General features: G+C 43.2%; 1 protein-coding gene across 1 annotated transcript in view; it reads right to left on the bottom strand.

Annotated features, from left to right (window-relative positions):
- Nucleotides 1–219: 219 nt before the first annotated feature.
- Nucleotides 220–25,377, bottom strand: part of LOC139464082 (triple functional domain protein-like) — a 145,757-nt gene continuing 120,599 nt past the window's right edge. The window contains exons 36-38 of the mRNA XM_071245636.1: nt 4,574–4,817; nt 1,677–1,746; nt 220–598 (exon numbers count right to left, since the gene is read on the bottom strand). Of these exons, the coding sequence (XP_071101737.1) occupies nt 220–598; nt 1,677–1,746; nt 4,574–4,817 (693 nt within the window). The remainder of the gene's footprint in view (nt 599–1,676; nt 1,747–4,573; nt 4,818–25,377) is intronic.

Below are 25,377 nucleotides of genomic sequence, written 5' to 3'. Positions count from 1 at the left end.
AAGTGTATGTTTGACTGTGTGTTTGATGACTAAGTGTATGTTTGACTCTGTGTTTGATGACTAAGTGTATGTTTGACTCTGTGTTTGGCGACTAAGTGTATGTTTGACTCTGTGTTTGATGACTAAGTGTATGTTTGACTGTGTGTTTGGCAACTAAGTGTATGTTTGACTCTGTGTGTTTGGCGACTAAGTGCATGTTTGACATTGTGTGTTTGATGACTAAGTGTATGTTTGACTGTGTGTTTGGCGACTAAGTGTATGTTTGACTCTGTGTGTTTGATGACTAAGTGTATGTTTGACTCTGTGTGTTTGATGACTAAGTGTATGTTTGACTCTGTGTGTTTGATGACTAAGTGTATGTTTGACTCTGTGTGTTTGGCGACTAAGTGTATGTTTGACTCTGTGTGTTTGGCGACTAAGTGTATGTTTGACTCTGTGTAAGAAGTAAGAAAGAAGGCCTGCCTTTGCTGCCCCGAGTGGGTTGAGCCCCTTCCGCTCCCCTTTGGCTGCAGCCAGTCGCTGGGCTTCCAGGAGAGCCTGACCCTGTTTCTCAATCTTGCCATGGCTCAGCTTACGCACAGGGTTTGTCAACCATTTCCTGAAAACATACAACTCCAAGTGAACGGGGCTTAAAAACATACCCAGCAATATCATGGCTTTACCAGGTACACTGAGAAGTTTGGCAGATATTTACAGAATCTATTCCTGGTGTCAAGTAACTCTAAATCAGTCACACAATTTACAACTGTATTGTCTGTCATGACAAAAATTATTTGAGACTCATATATCCCAGGCATGTTGTACACCCAATGCATGTAGTACACCCAATGCATGTTGTACGCAGTATGTGATACATCCTCATTCCTCCTAGGCATGTTGTACACCCAATGCATGTAGTACACAGTATGTGATACATCCTCATATATCCTAGGCATGTTGTACACCCAATGCATGTAGTACACCCAATGCATGTAGTACACAGTATGTGATACATCCTCATATATCCTAGGCATGTTGTACACCCAATGCATGTAGTACATAGTATGTGATACATCCTCAAATATCCTAGGCATGTTGTACACACAATGCATGTTGTATGCAGTATGTGATACATCCTCAAATATCCTAGGCATGTTGTACACCCAATGCATGTAGTACATAGTATGTGATACATCCTCATATATCCTAGGCATGTTGTACACCCAATGCATGTAGTACACGGTATGTGATACATCCTCATATATCCTAGGCATGTTGTACACCCAATGCATGTAGTACACAGTATGTGATACATCCTCATATATCCTAGGCATGTTGTACACACAATGCATGTTGCACACAGTATGTGATACATCCTCATATATCCTAGGCATGTTGTACACCCAATGCATGTTGTACACAGGATGTGATACATCCTCATATATCCTAGGCATGTTGCACACACAATGCATGTAGTACACCCAATGCATGTTGTACACACTATGTGATACATCCTCATATATCCTAGGCATGTTGTACACCCGATGCATGTTGTACACAGTATGTGATACATCCTCATATATCCCAGGCATGTTGTACACTTTCTGTGATTCACACTATGTGGTATTTTCCAGTTGATACACTCTTATGTGATAAATCCTACTATTTTCCAAGCAGGAGGAGAAAGACTGGTCTACCTGAAGCTGCTTCTTCTCTTTGTCACCGGGGAAGAAGCCGAGGCGTTCAGTCCAGATGAGCCTTCTCCTTCTGAAAAACGATGAACTTACTATAAACAGACAAAAGAGGTAATCTTAAATAACTTATCAGTGGGTAATGTTATTCTGGTATTCTATGAGTATAAACAGTCATTTAAAGAACCTTCAATTCTACCAGATAGTTCTATACAACAAGTCTACACACTACACATTACACAGAATGCAGCCAAGCTGTGTAGTCTAGGGGAGACAACTCTTGCACACCACAGGATATTGAACTTGAAATGTATGTACCCTGACAATGTTGATTGGTCACACACAGACTGGAACCGATCCAGATACAACACATTCATATTTACTAATCTCACAAACAGACATACACAAGCCAGCAAATGTCAACATTAGGTAACTGCATCAGTTAATACAGACTGATGACAGTGGCTAGTCTATAACTATCTGGTACTGAACTAGGAGATTCTAGGGTTCACCACCTCTGGACTTGCTGATGATGAAGCGGTGTCAACATGGGAGAATAATAATAAAAATGTTAGTGGCTATTAGGTTAACTCTGAGATAAATGTTTGTTGGCAAGGAAACTGCTACCTGCAATGTAACTATATATTAAAAGAGTAAACAGTTGTACATGGTCCGAAAATGCTCCTTTAACTCATCAGAGATCTTCACATTAGTTCTGTCAGTAAACTACCACATGACAATCAACACAACTGTCATGTCAAAGATAAACAATGAAGTTTCGAACAGAAACAGTTGTATTGATATCTTTAACTTCTGAATGTTTTCACTGTTTCACATACACCCATATCACACACCTTCATATCACACACCTTCATATCACACACCTTCATATCACATACCTTCATATCACACACCTTTATATCACACACCTTCATATCACAAACCTTTATATCACACACCTTTATATCACACACCTTTATATCACATACCTTCATATCACACACCTTCATATCACACACCTTCATATCACACACCTTTATATCACACACCTTCATATCACACACCTTCATATCACACACCTTCATATCACATACCTTCATATCACACACCTTTATATCACATACCTTCATATCACACACCTTTATATCACACACCTTCATATCACACATCTTTATATCACACACCTTTATATCACATACCTTCATATCACACACCTTCATATCACACACCTTCATATCACACACCTTTATATCACACACCTTTTTATCACACACCTTTATATCACATACCTTTATATCACACACCTTTATATCACACACCTTTATATCACATACCTTTATATCACACACCTTCATATCACACACCTTTATATCACACACCTTCATATCACACACCTTTATATCACACACCTTTAAATCACATACCTTCATATCAAGTTAACTTCAATTCAATCTAACAGCTGTTTTCTATCAATTTTGAAGTTGTTTTCATTCTATTACAATGGCAGGTTGAAACATGTCGGCAAGATAAATTTGTTGCAGAAGTATGTGCCGGAGACTGCTGCAACTTATATTTTCTAAAACTGTGCCCAAAACTTGCTACAATAACTGTTTATTAGAACCTCACTATAGGTCACTGGAACTAACTATCTACATTCTAACATGTTTAGCAATATAGGTCACTGGAACTAACTATCTACATTCTCACATGTTTAGTAATATAGGTCACTGGAACTGACTACCAACATTCTCACATGTTTAGCAATATTGGTCACTGGAACTAACTATCTACATTCTCACATGTTTAGCAATATAGGTCACTGGAACTGACTACCAACATTCTCACAAGAATCAAGAATGAAGGACAGTACAAAAGGAAGTGTTTTTCATCTTCTATCTTATTTAGTTTACATAATTTACATATTCTCTGGTCGACAGGCGTGTTAGTGTATCTGCCTCTTTCAATCTCCAGATTATGTCAACTGAGTCTTAATTTAGTTAATGCTAATCTATGATCTTTACATTTTACAGCTGAAATATATTTCTTAAGTTCAAATTTATCTTTAATAAGTCCTAGGTGCCTAGGTTTGTGGGAGCTATCAGTGTTTACTTGGTCACTGTCAATGAGAAATAGATTTCTAAATTTTTTTTGAAGAGCTTCATAGAATTTTGAGCGAGGGGCATTTTCACTGTTGGATTTGGGAAATAGATATTTCATAGAGGATGTCCAGGACAGTTTGGGGGAGGCCAAAATGAATATCCTCCTGCTATGCAGGTCTCTTACACGCTGGTAATATCTATACAAGGACATATATATTTGTAAACTAAGAGGGTACATTCCTAATTCACTGAGGCATCCAACATTACTCGACTTTTTTGGTACTCCTAGAATCTGCTTTGCTATTTTGTTAGTGATCTCATTACATAGTTGTTTAGACCAGTTACACATTTCATGCGAGGGTCTTAGAAGACTGCAGCCCCATACCTCGGCTCCATATGACGCAATGGGTACAATTAAGACATTATACAAGCGAATGAGAATGTCTGCTGGGAGATGAGAAGTTGATTTCAGTGAACTTTTGATCTTATACCATGCTCGCATTGCCTTTCCTCTCAGTGTATTGACAGCGGCCTTAAAAGATCCAGTCCTCATTAGTACCACTCCAAGATAGGAGTAGGAGTCCACTACCTCAACGATTTGATGGTCCAATTTAAATTGAAGCTTATATTCTTTTGAAGATCCCCCAAATACAATTATTTTAGTTTTGGATAAGTTAACTTTAAGTTTCACATGTTTAGCAATATCGGTCATTGGAACTGACTATGTTTATACATTCTCACATGTTTAGTAATACTGATCACTGGAACTAACTACCTACATTTTCACATACAGTTGTCACTTACCATCAAGGTCAAGGCTGTTTCGTGAACCGGGAGCCCTCAAAATGGCAATAGGTTTGAGAGCTGACATTGGCACCAGTCCTTGGGTTGTCTCCCCTGAATCATTTGGCACTGTCCGGACCAGACACCAGTCGGAGTGACCTGGTGCAGCATCAATGACCTCCACACTCTGACCTTTGGCCAATGTGACCTCATTGCTTGTTGAAGCAGAGAAGTCTTCTATCACTACAGTAACATCACCCGCACCCTGAAACACAAATTGAAAGTTGTCAGAGAGGTGAAAGGTGGCCTTGTACAGTTTTTGAAATAAAAAACAATTGCCAGTCTGCCATCAGGGACCCTGACTTAAGAAGCTGAGGCCGTGGTGAATCTTTCAGGCCCTTTAAACCTAAACTAAATTTCCTGAATAAGGGAATTACTTGCTGCATTATACATATTGTACAAAGTGTCAGTGATTACCCAACATCACCATGTGTAATGAGATTACTGGTCACTCACTGTTGGTGACAGACACATACACTCAAGTGAGTACGAAAAACGAACCCCAAAAACATTTTAGACATTGCAGATTATTTTGACAAATAAGGACCCATACAAATCTAAACAACATGTCCGACATAATATCTACCTGCCAGGGGCCTGAGGGCTTATTTTGAACACTTCTTGACTACCCTACTTGTGTCACACAGGAAGATAATGATATACACTGATATAAAGAAGATGTTGGACTAATGTGGACTTTATAATTTTATACACACAACATCAAATGAAAAACAAAAATTACTGCAATATTTGGTATACTATTTCCCAAACCTCAAAGCACACATATAACCAGTTAAGAATAATAATAGTGAGGGACTTAACCAACCCTTGACCATCAATGCCATGGTAGTTAGTGAGCTGGACCAACATGGCCTGGTGTGGTGGACAAGGAAGGCATTCAGGTCATGTAGTTTCCTCATACAGCCGGAATATGGACAACAGATTTATCTTAAGAAGTACTGATCATTTAATCAATCTTTGTGGTCTAACAATGCGATATTGATCTATCGACAACCCTAACTACCACCAGTGTTCAAACATGGACAGCCCTCGAGAGAACAAGATACCAATGTCAGTAATGTCCTCATTACACAGGGCAGTAATGTCCTTAATACACAGGGCAGTAATGTCCTTCATACACTGGGCAGTAATGTCCTCAATACACTCGGCAGTAATGTCCTTAATACATGGGGCAGTAATGTCCTCAATACATGGGGCAGTTATGTCAATACACAGGGCAGTAATGTCCTATATACACTGGGCAGTAATGTCCTTAATACACAGGGCAGTTATGTCCTCAATACATGGGGCAGTTATGTCAATACACAGGGCAGTAATGTCCTATATACACTGGGCAGTAATGTCCTTAATACACTGGGCAGTTATATCCTCAATACATGGGGCAGTAATGTCCTTAATACACAGGGCAGTTATGTCCTCAATACATGGGGCAGTTATGTCAATACACAGGGCAGTAATGTCCTATATACACTGGGCAGTAATGTCCTTAATACACTGGGCAGTTATATCCTCAATACATGGGGCAGTAATGTCCTTAATACACAGGGCAGTTATGTCCTCAATACATGGGGCAGTTATGTCAATACACAGGGCAGTAATGTCCTATATACACTGGGCAGTAATGTCCTTAATACACTGGGCAGTTATATCCTCAATACATGGGGCAGTAATGTCCTTAATACACAGGGCAGTTATGTCCTCAATACATGGGGCAGTTATGTCAATACACAGGGCAGTAATGTCCTATATACACTGGGCAGTAATGTCCTTAATACACTGGGCAGTTATATCCTCAATACATGGAGCAGTAATGTCCTTAATACACAGGGCAGTTATGTCCTCAATACATGGGGCAGTTATGTCAATACACAGGGCAGTAATGTCCTATATACACTGGGCAGTAATGTCCTTAATACACTGGGCAGTTATATCCTCAATACATGGGGCAGTAATGTCCTTAATACACAGGGCAGTTATGTCCTCAATACATGGGGCAGTTATGTCAATACACAGGGCAGTAATGTCCTATATACACTGGGCAGTAATGTCCTTAATACACTGGGCAGTTATATCCTCAATACATGGAGCAGTAATGTCCTTAATACACAGGGCAGTTATGTCCTCAATACATGGGGCAGTTATGTCAATACACAGGGCAGTAATGTCCTATATACACTGGGCAGTAATGTCCTTAATACACTGGGCAGTTATATCCTCAATACATGGGGCAGTAATGTCCTTAATACACAGAGCAGTAATGTCCTTAATACACAGGGCAGTAATGTCCTTAATACACAGGGCAGTAATGTCCTCAATACACAGGGCAGTAATGTCCTCAATACACAGGGCAGTATCTGACTTGCGTGTATATTACATAGTTATAATACCATGAATACACATGTTGTCAAAGCCCTTGCAAGTTCACTAAATTCAGTATATAGCTCTCAATGATGTCCTGAATACATATGTTGTCAATGCCCTTGCAAGTTCACTAAATTCAGTATATAGCTCTCAATGATGTCCTGAATGCATACGTCAATGGACTTGTGAGTGAATGACAGCGATGTCCTGAATACACAGGTTGTCAATGGACTTGTGAGTGAATGACAGCGATGTTCTGAATACACAGGTTGTCAATGGATACCTATGTCAGGGATACACAGGTTGTCAATGGACACCGACGTCCTGAATACACAGGTTGTCAATGGACACCGATAACAGGGATACACTGGTTGTCAATGGACACTGATGTCAGGCATACGCAGGTTGTCAATGGACACCGATGTCCTGAATACACAGGTTGTCAATGGACAACGATGTCAGGGATACACAGGTTGTCAATGGACAAAGATGTCAGGGATACGCAGGTTGTCAATGGACACCGATGTCCTGAATACACAGGTTGTCAATGGACAACGATGTCAGGGATACACAGGTTGTCAATGGACAAAGATGTCAGGGATACACAGGTTGTCAATGGACATTAATGTCCTGAATACACAGGTTGTCAATGGACAAAGATGTCAGGGATACACAGGTTGTCAATGGATACCGATGTCAGGGATACAAAGGTTGTCAATGGACCCCAATGTCCTGAATACACAGGTTATCAATGGACAACGATGTCAGGGATACACAGGTTGTCAATGGACAAAGATGTCAGGGATACAAAGATTGTCAATGGACAAAGATGTCAGGGATACAAAGGTTGTCCATGGACAAAGATGTCAGGGATACACAGGTTGTCAATGGACAACGATGCAAGGGATACACAGGTTGTCAATGGATACCGATGTCAGGGATACAAAGGTTGTCAATGGACAAAGATGTCAGGGATACGCAGGTTGTCAATGGACACCAATGTCCTGAATACACAGGTTGTCAATGGACAACGATGTCAGGGATACACAGGTTGTCAATGGACAAAGATGTCAGGGATACACAGGTTGTCAATGGACATTAATGTCCTGAATACACAGGTTGTCAATGGACAAAGATGTCAGGGATACACAGGTTGTCAATGGATACCGATGTCAGGGATACAAAGGTTGTCAATGGACCCCGATGTCCTGAATACACAGGTTATCAATGGACAACGATGTCAGGGATACACAGGTTGTCAATGGACAAAGATGTCAGGGATACAAAGGTTGTCAATGGACAAAGATGTCAGGGATACAAAGGTTGTCCATGGACAAAGATGTCAGGGATACACAGGTTGTCAATGGACAACAATGCAAGGGATACACAGGTTGTCAATGGATACCGATGTCAGGGATACAAAGGTTGTCAATGGACAAAGATGTCAGGGATACGCAGGTTGTCAATGGACACCAATGTCCTGAATACACAGGTTATCAATGGACAACGATGTCAGGGATACACAGGTTGTCAATGGACAAAGATGTCAGGGATACAAAGGTTGTCAATGGACAAAGATGTCAGGGATACAAAGGTTGTCCATGGACAAAGATGTCAGGGATACACAGGTTGTCAATGGACAACGATGACAGGGATACACAGGTTGTCAATGGATACCGATGTCAGGGATACACAGGTTGTCAATGGACAAAGATGTCAGGGATACACAGGTTGTCAATGGACAAAGATGTCAGGGATACAAAAGTTGTCAATGGACAAAGTTGTCAGGGATACACAGGTTGCCAATGGACAACGATGTCCTGAATACACAGGTTGTCAATGGACAACGATGTCCTGAATACACAGGTTGTCAATGGACACCGATAACAGGGATACACAGGGGCATCACCCATCAGACTCAGGATCACATGCATCCCTCCTGATCTAACTATTGCATCCTTCCTGATCTAACTACGTCAAAACAATCCTCTCAAAAAGCCTTGGGTAATGGCTTGGGTAAAGTGTATCTAACATCTCAAGTGATCATGAAGATCCGGGTTAGAATTGGTCTTCAGCAACTCATGTTTGGCATAAAAGGCAACTAACGTGATCGGGTGGTCAGGTCGGTGTCTTGGTTGCTGCATGTCATCGTATCCCAATTGTGTGGATCAGTGATCATAATGTTCATAAAATCAATCACTGGATTGTCTGGTCAAGACTCAATTATATGCAGACACTATCAACCATCACTATCAACCTAACATCACCTTCTCAGTCCCATTGGACACATCAGATACATCAAATCATTGTCACGTGACTGCCGAGTCGAAGCTTCAGACACATGAAAACAGCAAGGGACAATCTGTCCCCGATGCCTTTGTCTTCCCATATGAAATTTACAGGCAGCGTACAGGCAGTGTACATGCAGGCAGTGAAAGAGCAACTCAAATATATCTTTTCCTTGTTTCCTTCATAACATCAAGCTGACACTTAAGTTTGAAACTGTAGGTCATAAACACACTTCCCCACAGTGCTGAACAGTTTTGACTGTGACAGATTGGGCAACTGTGCTGAACTGTTTTGGCTGTGGTATTTTCAGCAATTGTGCTGAACTGTTTCAACTGTGACAGATTGGACACATGTACTGAACTGGTTCAGCTGTGACAGATTGGCCAACTGAACTGTTTTAGCCAAGGGGTTCTCCCTCCTGTTGGCACAGAGTTCTACATGCTGAGGCCTGCAGACAGGTTCAACAGCCGCCACAGTACCTGCTGGGTTCTGTGGAATCTGGGAGGGCTTTGATTGGCTGCACAAGGGGCACCTGCCTGGTTTACGACCCTCTCCTCTACATCCTGTGAGTGGGCCTGATGCGTATCATTATAACATGGGATTCTCCGGCTCTACATTGGCTTCTGCCAAAGCAATTACAATCAAATAAATAGTCAAGTCTCATGTCTTTTCCGCTTATCAGATGATCATAGCCAAGTTTCTCACTAAATCTGTGTTTATTTCTGTTAACATAAATCACCTCTCCAGTTGCAATGTTTTTTAGGCCGCACTATAGACAGTTGTTGAGTTAGGCCGCACTAAACACAGACAGTTGTTGAGTTAGGCTGCACTAAAAACAGATAGTTGTTGAGTTAGGCCGCACAAAAGACAGACAGTTGTTGAGTAAAGCTGCACAAAAGACAGATAGTTGTTGAGTTAGGCCGCACTATAGACAGTTGTTGAGTTAGGCTGCACTAAACACAGACAGTTGTTGAGTTAGGCTGCACTAAAAACAGATAGTTGTTGAGTTAGGCCGCACAAAAGACAGACAGTTGTTGAGTTAGGCCGCACTAAAGACAGACAGGTGTCGAGTAAAGCTGCACTAAACACAGACAATTGCTGAGTTAGGCTGCACTAAAGACAAACAGTTGTTGAGTTAGGCCACACTAAAGGCATATTCTAGGTATATCACAATGGTCTGTGACAAACGTCAGGTGGGGACCTAATGTGCACCAGAACTCCCTATACAGTCGCCCAGGGTTTGGAGCTCCCTGGCCTGGATCTCTCGTGAACTCCCCGGAACTCCCCAGGATCCAACTGACATGCCAGGTACACTACTTGCAAAATAAATCTTAAATGCAACCTAACACAAACGTGTGTATTACTTGCTGGTGTGCTCGTGCGAGAGTGAACGTAAGTCTGGCTGGTGACACATCAACCTGGATGTGTTTGGTTTTCTTGTAAATATTGAAGTTATTTAACATGGAGGTAACTCCAGACACATGCAGTACAATGTTCAACCCATCCTGGCTACACATGTTTTCCATAAACTGAAACATTTCATGCGGATCTATGGTGGTGTGCCAAATCCCCCTCCCGACTCCCAACCTGCAGGTTGCCTCAATGGGTGTGATGGGTGTGACACAGAATATACAGGTGTTGGACAAGTGGGTGTGATACAGGAATAGACAGATGTTGGATAAGTAGGTGTGATACAGGAATAGACAGATGTTGGATAAGTGGGTGTGATACAGAAATAGACAGATGTTGGATAAGTGGGTGTGACACAGGAATAGACAGATGTTGGATAAGTGGGTGTGACACAGGAATAGACAGTTGTTGGATAAGTGGGTGTGGTACAGGAATAGACAGATGTTAGATAAGTGGGTGTGATACAGGAATAGACAGTTGTTGGATAAGTGGGTGTGATACAGGAATAGACAGATGTTGGATAAAGTGGGTGTGATACAGGAATAGACAGATGTTGGATAAGTGGGTGTAATACAGGAATAGACAGATGTTGGATAAGTGGGTGTGATACAGGAATAGACAGATGTTGGATTAGTGAGTGTAATACAGGAATAGACAGATGTTGGATAAGTGAGTGTGATACAGGAATAGACAGATGTTGGATAAGTGAGTGTGATACCGGAATAGACAGTTGTTGGATAAATGGGTGTGATACAGGAATAGACAGATGTTAGATAAGTGGGTGTGATACAGGAATAGACAGTTGTTGGATAAGTGAGTGTGATACAGGAATAGACAGATGTTGGATAAAGTGGGTGTGATACAGGAATAGACAGATGTTGGATAAGTGGGTGTAATACAGGAATAGACAGATGTTGGATAAGTGAGTGTGATACAGGAATAGACAGATGTTGGATAAGTGAGTGTGATACAGGAATAGACAGATGTTGGATAAGTGGGTGTGATACAGGAATAGATAGGAGTTGGATAAGTGGGTGTGATACAGGAATAGACAGATGTTGGATAAGTGAGTGTGATACAGGAATAGACAGATGTTGGATAAGTGGGTGTGATACAGGAATAGATAGGAGTTGGATAAGTGGGTGTGATACAGGAATAGATAGGAGTTGGATAAGTGGGTGTGATACAGGAATAGATAGGAGTTGGATAAGTGGGTGTGATACAGGAATAGATAGGAGTTGGATAAGTGGGCGTGATACAGGAATAGATAGGAGTTGGATAAGTGGGTGTGATACAGGAATAGATAGGAGTTGGATAAGTGGGTGTGATACAGGAATAGACAGATGGTGATACCAGCATGCTTCTCTCTGCAGTTAACCTTCAACTGTGCACATCACATCATCAACCTCAGTGTGTGTTTATTGGTGCTCTATGTGAATGTCAAGATGAATCAAATTAAACATATTTAAAAAATAAAACTGTTTCTTAAGAAAAATACAGTGAAATCTATTTGAAAGTGAAATTTCACAAGTACTTTAAACTGCCTCAAGAGTCTGGCAAAGTAAACAGAGCTGTTTTTGTAACTCTTCTTCACCAGAATTGATGATGGACTGCTCACAATGTGTTTTCAAGGATGCAGGGGATCAAAGAAGGCTCCTTCCACACTGGCAGAAACATCTCAACTCTGAACTGCACAAATACCTCAGTACTGACACTATCATTAGTGGCAAACAGGGGGCCTCATGAACTACTTGTTGACAACAAGGTCAACGGAAGTCTCATGAACCTCAGGTTGACAACTTGGTGAACGGAATTTGAAGCCTCATGAACTTCAAGTTGACAACTTGGTGAACGGAGGCCTCATGAACTTCACGTTGACAACTTGGTGAATGGAGGCCTCATGAACTTCAGGTTGACAACTTGGTGAACGGAGACCTCATAAACTTCACGTTGACAATTTGGTGAACGGAGGCCTCATGATCTTCACGTTGACAACTTGGTGAACGGAGGCCTCATGAACTTCACATTGACAACTTGGTGAACGGAGGCCTCATGAACTTCACATTGACAACTTGGTGAATGGAGGCCTCATGAACTTAACGTTGACAATTTGGTGAACAAAGGCCTCATGAACTACTTGTTGACAACTTGGTGAACGGAGGCATCATGAACTTCACATTGACAGCTTGGTGAATGGAGGCCTCATGAACTTAACGTTGACAATTTGGTGAACAAAGGCCTCATGAACTACTTGTTGACAACTTGGCGAACGGAGGCCTCATGAACTACTTGTTGACAACTTGGTGAACGGAGGCCTCATGAACTTCACATTGACAACTTGGTGAATGGAGGCCTCATGAACTTAACGTTGACAATTTGGTGAACAAAGGCCTCATGAACTACTTGTTGACAACTTGGTGAACGGAGGCCTCATGAACTTCACGTTGACAACTTGGTGAACAGATCCTTAATGAACTTCTTGTTTACAATTTGAAATCAAACAGATAACACTCTTAAAAGTGAACTGCTTCATCAATCAAATTCTGCTTTAACACATTTTATTCTTTTCAAAGATAACTGAGGTACCAAGAAACAAAATTGCATATGGACATGAGATTCTGTAGAAGAAAAACTGGGCAGACTAGGGTCTCCACCAGACTCAGGTCTACAAAACAAGCCAGGATCAGGTAGAGAAAAAACACAGTGACCTAACAACTACTGACACAGCAGATATCTACATTACAGATAACACTTCAAAACAACCAAACAGAAATACAACAGATGCTAAGTGTCAGGGTTGGATGCAGTTAATACTCAATGCATCATAAGCCTTATGCTGGACACTAACACATTAACGATCCCTGAACTGACAACATAACTGCCAAATAAAGCACTGGAACTATACGGCATAGATACGAGATGGCACAAGGCAGACTGCAGCTCTGGTGGGGAGGGATAACCTTGGCGCTGCAGGTTCTATTGCCCCTACAACGGGTTACCCAAATATTGTGGAGCCTCCGCTGACCTCCAGATAACTGAGGGGGAGAGGTGCCAGGGTGCTTCCACTCCCTCAGATTCATCATGGTGGGGGATAATTACTGCCAGGTACACAGCAATTAATAAGCTGGCGCTGTTTGAACTTGCACCCACACCTTAGATCAAGAAGGAATAACCAAATTATGGAGGAGAAAATCAGTTTCCTCAGCTGCAAGGAGCAAATCATCCAACAAAATGCGTCTGTCTATCACAGGCCAGAGCACTGTTCAAATACCTTATATTTCACTTCAGATAAATTAGTTGCAAATGGATGTCTGTCAGCTTGTGGAGTGTGTGAGTGTGTGAGTGAGGAACGGGGAGCCTCCCCCCTCCCTGGACACAAGCAGGAGATTTCAGAAATATATCACAGTGTCGGCTTCCTCTGTGAAGAATGCTTGAAGTGATGCAGGTCTCAGATGTTTATCACAATGTGAAACCCATTAGCAAGGGTATGGTGCTGACAAACCAAGAATCATAATGTAGGGCAAATGTGGGATTCCATCACTAGAACATAAGATCCTGCCACTCATAAGGGGAGGAATTAGACAGGCCCTTACTACCCCATGCAGCCTGTTGGAACTAGATACAGGAATAACTGAGACTAGATAGCCATCACTTTTCATATTTCCATCTTGGTGTGTTGTTGAGATGTTACTTCTGGTGTTTCTCCATCCCTTCTGTGGCATCTCACCATACACAGCATCATACAGGATAGCAAGTACATTTAATAAGCCTTGTTATCTCTCAGATCAATGTATTGATCTAATTTGAAAGTCAACATAACCATGGTATGCATAGACATCATCAGACAATGGCAGGGTCTGATCTCTCCCGCCTCTGAGTGTCACACTCAGGGTAAACTGCACTAGGAGGGGTCTGATCCCTCCCTCACTCCCGCCTCTGAGTGTCACACTCAGGGTAAACTGCACTAGGAGGGGTCTGATCTCTCCCGCCTCTGAGTGTCACACTCAGGGTAAACTGCACTAGGAGGGGTCTGATCCCACCCTCACTCCCGCCTCTGAGTGTCACACTCAGGGTAAACTGCACTAGGAGGGGTCTGATCCCTCCCTCACTCCCGCCTCTGAGTGTCACACTCAGGGTAAACTGCACTAGGAGGGGTCTGATCCCTTTCTCTCTCCCGCCTCTGAGTGTCACACTCAGGGTAAACTGCACTAGGAGGGGTCTGATCCCTCCCTCACTCCCGCCTCTGAGTGTCACACTCAGGGTAAACTGCACTAGGAGGGGTCTGATCCCACCCTCACTCCCGCCTCTGAGTGTCACACTCAGGGTAAACTGCACTAGGAGGGGTCTGATCCCTTTCTCTCTCCCGCCTCTGAGTGTCACACTCAGGGTAAACTGCACTAGGAGGGGTCTGATCCCACCCTCACTCCCGCCTCTGAGTGTCACACTCAGGGTAAACTGCACTTGGAGGGGTCTGATCCCTCCCTCTCTCCTGCCTCGGTCACACTTAGGGTAAACTGCACTAGTCAGTCTGATCAAGTCCTACCAAAGCGTAATTGGATCTGATCTGCAACCATCAAGAGTGTAAGGGTGCTGTCATTTGGAGAAATGATTAGCGCCTGTAATTACAATGTGGAGCTGTGTATTGAACACCAATAGTGGTGGCAGCTTCCTATCACTCAGGCACAATCAATGCCGGCTCTATCTTCACTAAGATTTTTTCATGTTACATGGAACTATGCTGGAATGTGTCTCGCAACTCCTAAACACAGAACTTCTCAGTTAATGGGAAGGAAATGAAGAATTCAGATATACTTGAAACCAAGTTGAATATTTTCTTTCTCTCATGTGACAATTGATCAATCTGGGCTCGGGCTGGAATGAGCAACTCAGGTACTCGGGTCGGGTGATTCATGAGTAGGACCCAGGTACCCACAGACCAGTGGTTAGTCACGTGATATAATGTTTAATTACAATAACAATAAAAGCCTCTTATGTTTGTATTTCTTTCTGACTGCATGTGCATGCATTGTTTCTTACTTTTAGACATTTGAGTCAAAATATAACTTCAGTCGACTTTAGTGTATGCATGATCATCATGATCATTTTATACGTGTATGTAAACAGCATCTGCTAGGGCTCTGATAAAACAATTCCCAATTGGACATTATGTACCAAACTATTGAGCCCTACAGGAGGTACCTAGGTAGGATGGGGTAATAGGGGGTGTGGTACCCTGGTAGGGTGGGGTAACAGGGTCAAGTACCCTGGTAGGGTGGGGTAATAGGGTGTGTGGTACCCTGGTAGGGTGGGGTAATAGGGGGTCAGGTACTCAGGTAGGGTGGGGTAATAGGGGGTCAGGTACCCGGGTAGGGTGGGGTAATAGGGGGTTAGGTACTCAGGTAGGGTGGGGTAATAGGGGGTCAGGTACCCGGGTAGGGTGGAGTAATAGGGGGTCAGGTACCCGGGTAGGGTGGAGTAATAGGGGGTCAGGTACCCGGGTAGGGTGGGGTAATAGGGGGTTAGGTACTCAGGTAGGGTGGGGTAACAGGGGGTCAAGTATTCAGGTAGGGTGGGGTAACAGGGGGTCAAGTACCCAGGTAGGGTGGGGTAACAGGGTCAAGTACCCAGGTAGGGTAGGGTGATAGGGGGTCAAGTACCCAGGTAGGGTGGGGTAATAGTGGGTCAAGTACTTGGGTCGTAAATGTGGACTCTTCCCAGCCCTAATCTGGGCAACCGTTGAGAGATGATGTATCAACTCAAAGAAAAGCTTTTCCCTGAACAATGAACAATGATACACAAACTGTGAAAACTGACATCAAAATGTAAACTCAAGGGTAACAATTGTGTAGCACACAGGAGGGATTACATGCACCCAAGCCTTCATTCCACTGCACCAAATGCACTCAAACAAACAGTGATGATCACCACTCATTAATCATTGTGATAAAACATAGTTGCTGCCAAGTACAAGCACCGGTTTGTTTGTTTGTTTGTTTGTTTGTTTGTTTGTTTAACACCACACTCAGCAATATTCCAGCTATATGACCGTGGTCTGTAAATAATCGAGTCTGGACCAGACAATCCAGTGATCGACATCATGAGCATTGATCCATGCAATTGGGATACGATGACATGCATCAACCAAGTCAGTGAACCTGACCACCCGATCCCGTTTGTCGTCTCATACGACAAGCATAGTCGCCTGTTACGGCCAGCATTGGTTGCTGAAGACCCGGATCTTCACAGGGCACAAACACTGGTACAAACACAGGTACAAGCACCGATAACTAACGGTTTTATTCTTTGCCCAAACACCGTACTTCAATCACATATACTTAGCTCCCCTCTACTTCAGTTCCATCATATTTCAATTCAATGAAACTCTTCAGACAAGTACAGAGACATTAATACAACAAACTTACAGAAACATCATGAAGATCTCTTGCAGCATAGAAGCTTAGCACTTGTCAATCATCAACATCCTCATATTCCATAAAACATTTGAAGACGAATAGATGGAGATAATGTTACCAAAATTATGAGAGATATATAATATATGGTTTTCCCCAAGACGTCCTGAAGGGGAGAGACTTAGCCTCTTAAAAATGTCCATCCATATGTTATACATGTGTGAATACCGGGGGAAGGTCTGACCACTGTGGAGAACTGTCAAGAAGTCAAGACAGACTATCTGACCCAATCAAGAGTGGAATATCTGACACAATCATGGTGATATATCAGACACAGAAGGGTGATATATAGAAAACAATCATAGTGACATATCAGAAACAATCATGGTGATATATCTGACTCAGAAGGGTGTATATATCAGAAAAAATCATGGTGACATATCAGATACAGAAGGGTGATGTATCAGAAACAATCATGGTGATATATCAGAAACAATCATGGTGATATATCTGACTCAGAAGGGTGTATATATCAGAAACAATCATGGTGATATATCAGACACAGAAAGGTCATATATCGGAAACAATCATGGCGATATATCAGACACAGAGGGGTGATATATCAGAATCAATGATGGTGATATACCAGACACAGAAGGGTGATATATCAGATACACAAAGGTGATATATCGGAAACAATCATGGTGATATATCAGAAACAATCATGGTGATATATCAGACACAGAAGGGTGATATATCAGAAACAATCATGGTGATATATCAGAAACAATCATGGTGATACATCAGACACAGAAGGGTGTTATATCAGATACAGAAGGGTGTTATATCAGATACAGAAGGGTGATAGATCAGACACAGAAGGGTGTTATATCAGATACAAAAGGGTGATTCATCAGACACACAAGCGTGATATATTAGACACAGAAAGGTGTTATATCAGACACAGAAGGGTGATATATCAGACACAGAAGGGTGTTACATCAGACACAGAAGGGTGATATATCAGACACAGACACTATTGTGTGAAACATCAGGCACAATCATGGGTGGAATATACAACATGTGAGATATGAGGCTGCATCTACCAGCCCGCTCTGTGGCTCTTATCGTCCTTGAACGTACCTCCTTTTTCCGTAGAGATTTCCAGTGCATTAACTTCACCATTAGCATTCCGAAAGACTGGAAAGCCATGGCAGCTTCTGACAGGCTGAATCCTATTTCACTTGTTTTAAAATTTCAATATTTCACATTTTGCTCCAACGATGAATTTCACAACACTGAAATAATTTCTTTCAATGATACAACTTTCATGAAACTCCTCTTCAGCATGAGAATATGGTTGACCTAAATACTGAGTGGGTGTTGGTTAAATACAGAATTAAAGCCACCTGTATGAATGGGAGAGAACCAGTATACACCTGAACAGCTTCAACATACACAACATTCACACAATATCAAATATTGGCAAATTACACAAGAAACACCACCACAGAAGTTTAAAACTTCCACAGTGGAGAACAACAAACTATTAAATATAGGAAAGAAAACCAAATATGAAAACCAGGAAATATAGAGGTAGGAAAACCTGAAAACAGAATACAATGACCTAACTCCATTCAATACACAAACACCAACAACTAGAATGATGAACAGGTTCCTCTCCAGTAGACAAATCCAGCATCACAAGCAGGCAACATCACCCACTATCTCCAGGTGGAATATGATCCTCAATCCATACAGACACAATCAGGCCAAGCACACACATCCACAGAGCACAAGGCAGAATGGTGGTTGATTGCCTCCACTAAGACATCCATTCAGTGGAACATAATGTTTTAACTGGTTTCAGTTTCTGGTTCCTACGGACTAGTACCATGGCCACATAAGGCCCACTTCAAACATGCTTCCTGTCAGCTGATTAAAAAAGCAAATCAACATGAGCAAGCCTGCTAACCACTTGTGCTGGTGAGGGCTGACAGATCTGCACTCCTCTATGGGTGTGCAACAACAATTAAAGGTTTCTGCTGACTGATGAAGGCAGCAGCTCCTAGCTCAACTGTTGAATGTGAGATGTTCAGCTGGTCCACACTGAGACACGGCTCACTCACACATCAGCTTCCAATAAGATACTTCCCGAATTAGCCTGCATGTAATTTCCTTCCTACAGCAGATGGAAGGACTCCCCAGACAAGGTGGTTTTTAAACGGACACAATGGGACCATGAAGTTGGTGGCCAATGTTACCAATGTGAACAACACTGTTATAGATGTCACCAATGTGAACAATACTGTTGTAAATGTCACCAATGTTGACAACACCGTAGTAGATGTCACCAATGTGAACAACACTGTAGTAGATGTCACCAATGCGGACAACACCGTAGTAGATGTCACCAATGTGGACAACACTGTAGTAGATGTCACAGATGTGAACAACACCATAGTTGATGTCACCAATATGGACAACACTGTTGTAGATGTCACCAATGTGGACAACACCGTAGTAGATGTCACTGATGTGAACAACAGCGTAGTTGATGTCACCGATGTGGACAACACCGTAGTAGATCTCACAGATGTGAACAACACCGTAGTAGATGTCACCGATGTGAACAACACTGTAGTTGATGTCACCGATGTGGACAACACCGTAGTAGATGTCACCGATGTGAACAACACCGTAGTAGATGTCACCAATGTAGACAAAACTGTTGTAGATGTCACCAATGTGGACAACACTGTAGTAGATGTCACCAATGTGGACAGCACCGTAGTAGATGTCACCAATGTTGACAACACTGTAGATGTCACCAATATGAACAACACCGTAGTTGATGTCACCAATGTGGACAACATTGTTGTAGATGTCACCGATGTGGACAACACCGTAGTAGATGTCACCGATGTGGACAACACTGTAGTAGATGTCACCAATGTGGACAACACCGTAGTAGATGTCACCAATGTGGACAACACCGTAGTAGATGTCACCAATGTGGACAACACCGTTGTAGATGTCACCGATGTGGACAACATTGTTGTAGATGTCACCAATGTGGACAACACTGTAGTAGATGTCACCGATGTGGACAACATTGTTGTAGATGTCACCAATGTGGACAACACCGTAGTAGATGTCACCGATGAGGACAACACTGTAGTTGATGTCACCAATGTGGACAACATTGTTGTAGATGTCACCAATGTGGACAACACTGTAGTAGATGTCACTAATGTGGACAATACCGTAGTAGATGTCACCGTTGTGGACAACACCGTAGTTGATGTCACCAATGTGGACAACACCGTAGTAGATGTCACCAATGTGGACAACACTGTTGTAGATGTCACCAATGTGGACAACACTGTTGTAGATGTCACCAATGTGGACAACACCGTAGTAGATGTCACCAATGTGGACAACACTGTAGTAGATGTCACCAATGTGGACAACACCGTAGTAGATGTCACCAATGTGGACAAGACTGTTGTAGATGTCACCGATGTGGACAACACCGTAGTAGATGTCACCGATGTGGACAACACCGTAGTAGATGTCACCAATGTGGACAACACGGTAGTAGATGTCATCAATGTGGACAACACTGTTGTAGATGTCACTGATGTTGACAACACTGTTGTAGATGTCACCAATGTGGGCAACACCGTGTGGTTGGTGCCACTCCAGGTGGTTTGTCTATCTACCTCATGTTAGTACGATGACACTGCATCAGTCACTGAACCGTCTGCTTTGAGGCCATCATGGAGGTGCTACCTACAGAGACCCAGAACACCCATGGTGGTGCTTAGCACAGAGACCCAGAACACCCATGGTGGTGCTTAGCACGAAGACCCAGAACACCCATGGTGGTGCTACCCACAGCCACCCCAGAACACCCATGGAGGTGCTACCCACATTGACCCAGAACACCTATGGTGGTGCTTACCACAGCCACCCCAGAACACCCATGGTGGTGCTACCCACAGAGACCAAGAACACCCCCTGTAGTCCCCAGACATACGATACTCTGAATTTGGGTTGGTTTGGTAAGAGGATATGGAAACAGGGTACTTGTTCCTTGAGGTGCCCCAGGGCAACTGTCCTCGACAGTACCATAGTACCAGTACAGACTTTAACTTTGTTTTATTGTTTGGCTAGCTTATCTCACAGAACAGACAAAACTAATGTTGATGTGAGGCTTCTGGTAACATTATGCTGGAGCACTCCTCCCTCACTTGGCTTCCAACAATACGAGCATGTACAGCTGATAGCGTTGCCAAGCTACCATCATATTTCTGGGTCAGTAATATATCTAATTCTGAAGAAGATAAAACTGCCTGGCTGTTCACCAGCTAGTGCATAAAACTCTACTGAAATGGCTGTGCAATAAAAGTTGAGGCAAATGATGCCACAACACAACACAACCTTCCTTCCTTCATGGAGAACTGACATAGGACCGAACACAACCTTCCTTCATGGAGAACTGACGTAGTACTTAACACACTGCAAGTGATGCCACAACACAACCTTCCTTCATGGAGAACTGACGTAGTACTTAACACACTGCAAGTGATGCCACAACACAACACAACCTTCCTTCATGGAGAACTGAGGTAGTACTGAACACGCTGCAAGTGATGCCACAACACAACACAACCTTTCTTCATGGAGAACTGACGTAGTACTTAACACACTGCAAGTGATGCCACAACACAACACAACACAACCTTCCTCCGTGGAGAACTGACGTACGACTGAACACGCTGCAAGTGATGCCACAACACAACACAACACAACACAACCTTCCTTCATGGCGAACTGACGTAGTACTGAACACGCTGCAAGTGATGCCACAACACAACACAACACAACCTTTCTTCATAGAGAACTGACGTAGTACTGAACACGCTGCAAGTGATGCCACAACACAACCTTCCTTCCTTCATGGAGAACTGACGTAGGACTGAACACACTGCAAGTGATGCCACAACACAACACAACACAACCTTCCTTCATGGAGAACTGACGTAGTACTTAACACACTGCAAGTGATGCCACAACACAACCTTCCTTCATGGAGAACTGACGTAGTACTTAACACACTGCAAGTGATGCCACAACACAACCTTCCTTCATGGAGAACTGACGTAGTACTTAACACACTGCAAGTGATGCCACAACACAACACAACCTTCCTTCATGGAGAACTGAGGTAGTACTGAACACGCTGCAAGTGATGCCACAACACAACACAACACAACCTTCCTTCATGGAGAACTGACGTAGTACTTAACACACTGCCAGGGATGCCACAACACAACACAACCTTCCTTCATGGAGAACTGACGTAGTACTTAACACACTGCAAGTGATGCCACAACACAATACAACCTTCCTTCATGGAGAACTGACGTAGGACTGAACACACTGCAAGTGATGCCACAACACAACACAACCTTCCTTCATGGAGAACTGACGTAGGACTGAACACGCTGCAAGTGATGCCACAACACAACACAACCTTCCTTCATGGAGAACTGACGTAGTGCTTAACACACTGCAAGTGATGCCACAACACAACCTTCCTTCCTTCATGGAGAACTGACGTAGGACTGAACACACTGCAAGTGATGCCACAACACAATACAACCTTCCTTCATGGAGAACTGACGTAGGACTGAACACACTGCAAGTGATGCCACAACACAACACAACCTTCCTTCATGGAGAACTGACGTAGGACTGAACACGCTGCAAGTGATGCCACAACACAACACAACCTTCCTTCATGGAGAACTGACATAGTGCTTAACACACTGCAAGTGATGCCACAATTCAACCTTCCTTCCTTCATGGAGAACTGACGTAGGACTGAACACACTGCAAGTGATGCCACAACACAACACAACCTTCCTTCATGGAGAACTGACGTAGTACTTAACACACTGCAAGTGATGCCACAACACAACACAACCTTCCTTCATGGAGAACTGAGGTAGTACTGAACACGCTGCAAGTGATGCCACAACACAACACAACCTTTCTTCATGGAGAACTGACGTAGTACTTAACACACTGCCAGGGATGCCACAACACAACACAACCTTCCTTCATGGAGAACTGACGTAGTACTGAACAAACTGCAAGTGATGCCACAACACAACCTTCCTTCCTTCATGGAGAACTGACGTAGTACTGAACACCCTGCAAGTGATGCCACAACACAACACAACACAACCTTCCTTCATGGAGAACTGTGGGGAACAACATGGGGTACTGGGGGCTATATCTACCCTGGAATCACTGTGGGGAACAATATTGGGTACTGGGGGCTATATCTACCCTGGAATCACTGTAGGGAACAATATTGGGTACTGGGGGCTATATCTACCCTGGAATCACTGTGGGGAACAATATGGGGTACTGGGGGCTATATCTACCCTGGAATCACTGTGGGGAACAATATGGGGTACTGGGGGCTATATCTACCCTGGAATCAATGTGGGGAACAATATGGCGTACTGGGGGCTATATCTACCCTGGAATCAATGTGGGGAACAATATGGCTAACTTGAGGCTATATCTACCCTGGAATCACTGTGGGGAACAACTTGGCGTACTTGAGGCTATATCTACCCTGGAATCACTGTAGGGAACAACTTGGCGTACTTGAGGCTATATCTACCCTGGAATCACTGTAGGGAACAATATGGGGTCCTGGGGGCTATATCTACCCTGGAATCACTGTAGGGAACAATATGGGGTCCTGGGGGCTATATCTACCCTGGAATCACTGTAGGGAACAATATGGGGTACTGGGGGCTATATCTACCCTGGAATCACTGTGGGGAACAATATTGGGTACTGGGGGCTATATCTACCCTGGAATCACTGTAGGGAACAATATTGGGTACTGGGGGCTATATCTACCCTGGAATCACTGTGGGGAACAATATTGGGTACTGGGGGCTATATCTACCCTGGAATCACTGTAGGGAACAATATTGGGTCCTGGGGGCTATATCTACCCTGGAATCATTGTGGGGAACAATATTGGGTACTGGGGGCTATATATACTCTGGAATCACTGTAGGGAACAATATTGGGTACTGGGGGCTATATCTACCCTGGAATCAATGTGGGGAACATGGCATCCTGGGGGCTATATCTACCCTGGAATCACTGTGGGGAACAATATTGGGTACTGGGGGCTATATCTACCCTGGAATCACTGTAGGGAACAATATTGGGTACTGGGGGCTATATCTACCCTGGAATCACTGTGGGGAACATGGCATCCTGGGGGCTATATCTACCCTGGAATCACTGTGGGGAACAATATGGGGTACTGGGGGCTATATCTACCCTGGAATCACTGTGGGGAACAACATGGCGTACTTGAGGCTATATCTACCGTGCAATCACTGTGGGGAACAACATGGGGTACCATCTATGACATGAAACCAAAGCCTGAAGTGCGATGGCTGCCAAATACTTGACACAGACACACACCAGACTTGTTTGGGTTGGACAGGGGGTGGGGGGGTGGAACCAACCATTTCAACATTATGTAACACTGGGAGCACCAGTGATGAAGTTAGCTAAAAAAAACACATTAATGTTCTCAGATCAAACTTATGATGTCAGTTCATCTAACACCCAGGAGCTATATTTCAATTTGGTTGCTATGTAACTTTGCCTCCAACAGAAATCATGATTCTTTCAAAAGTGATCCTGACTTGCTCTCTTCTGGGAGCTGTATACATGAACGAAGGTACTGTGGAGTGTTATCATCCATCTCCAAACATCACTTAGCTTCCTGGTCTGATTCGCAATGTCTTCACAACACCCCTCCATAATAATATCTCCTGATAAATCAGGAATATCTACATACATATTCAGTATAGCATAATATTAACACTTTAGTTTCAAATTTCTCTTCACAGTCAGCACCCTGCCACACAAATCCACAATTTCCAGAACACCTACTTACAGAGGTCTGGCAAATCCAACAAATAGTTGAAGTCATCAGTCATGAAGGGGACCATAGCTACATCATGTGATCTCCGTATCCCCCCATCAAGGGGCAAGGGCTGCAGTATGAAGTGCCCATGTTTCATCACACTGCCATCAGTTATGAAGGGGACCACAGCTACATCATGTGATCTCGGTATCCCCCCATCAAGGGGCGAGGGCTGCAGTATGAAGTGCCCATGTTTCATCACACTGCCATCAGTTATGAAGGGGACCACA

This window comes from Haliotis cracherodii, unplaced genomic scaffold (genome assembly GCF_022045235.1).
Source record: "Haliotis cracherodii isolate W230 unplaced genomic scaffold, xgHalCrac1.p SCAF_16, whole genome shotgun sequence".
NCBI lineage: Eukaryota > Metazoa > Mollusca > Gastropoda > Lepetellida > Haliotidae > Haliotis > Haliotis cracherodii.
This window is presented reverse-complemented; position numbering and strand designations above follow the sequence as displayed.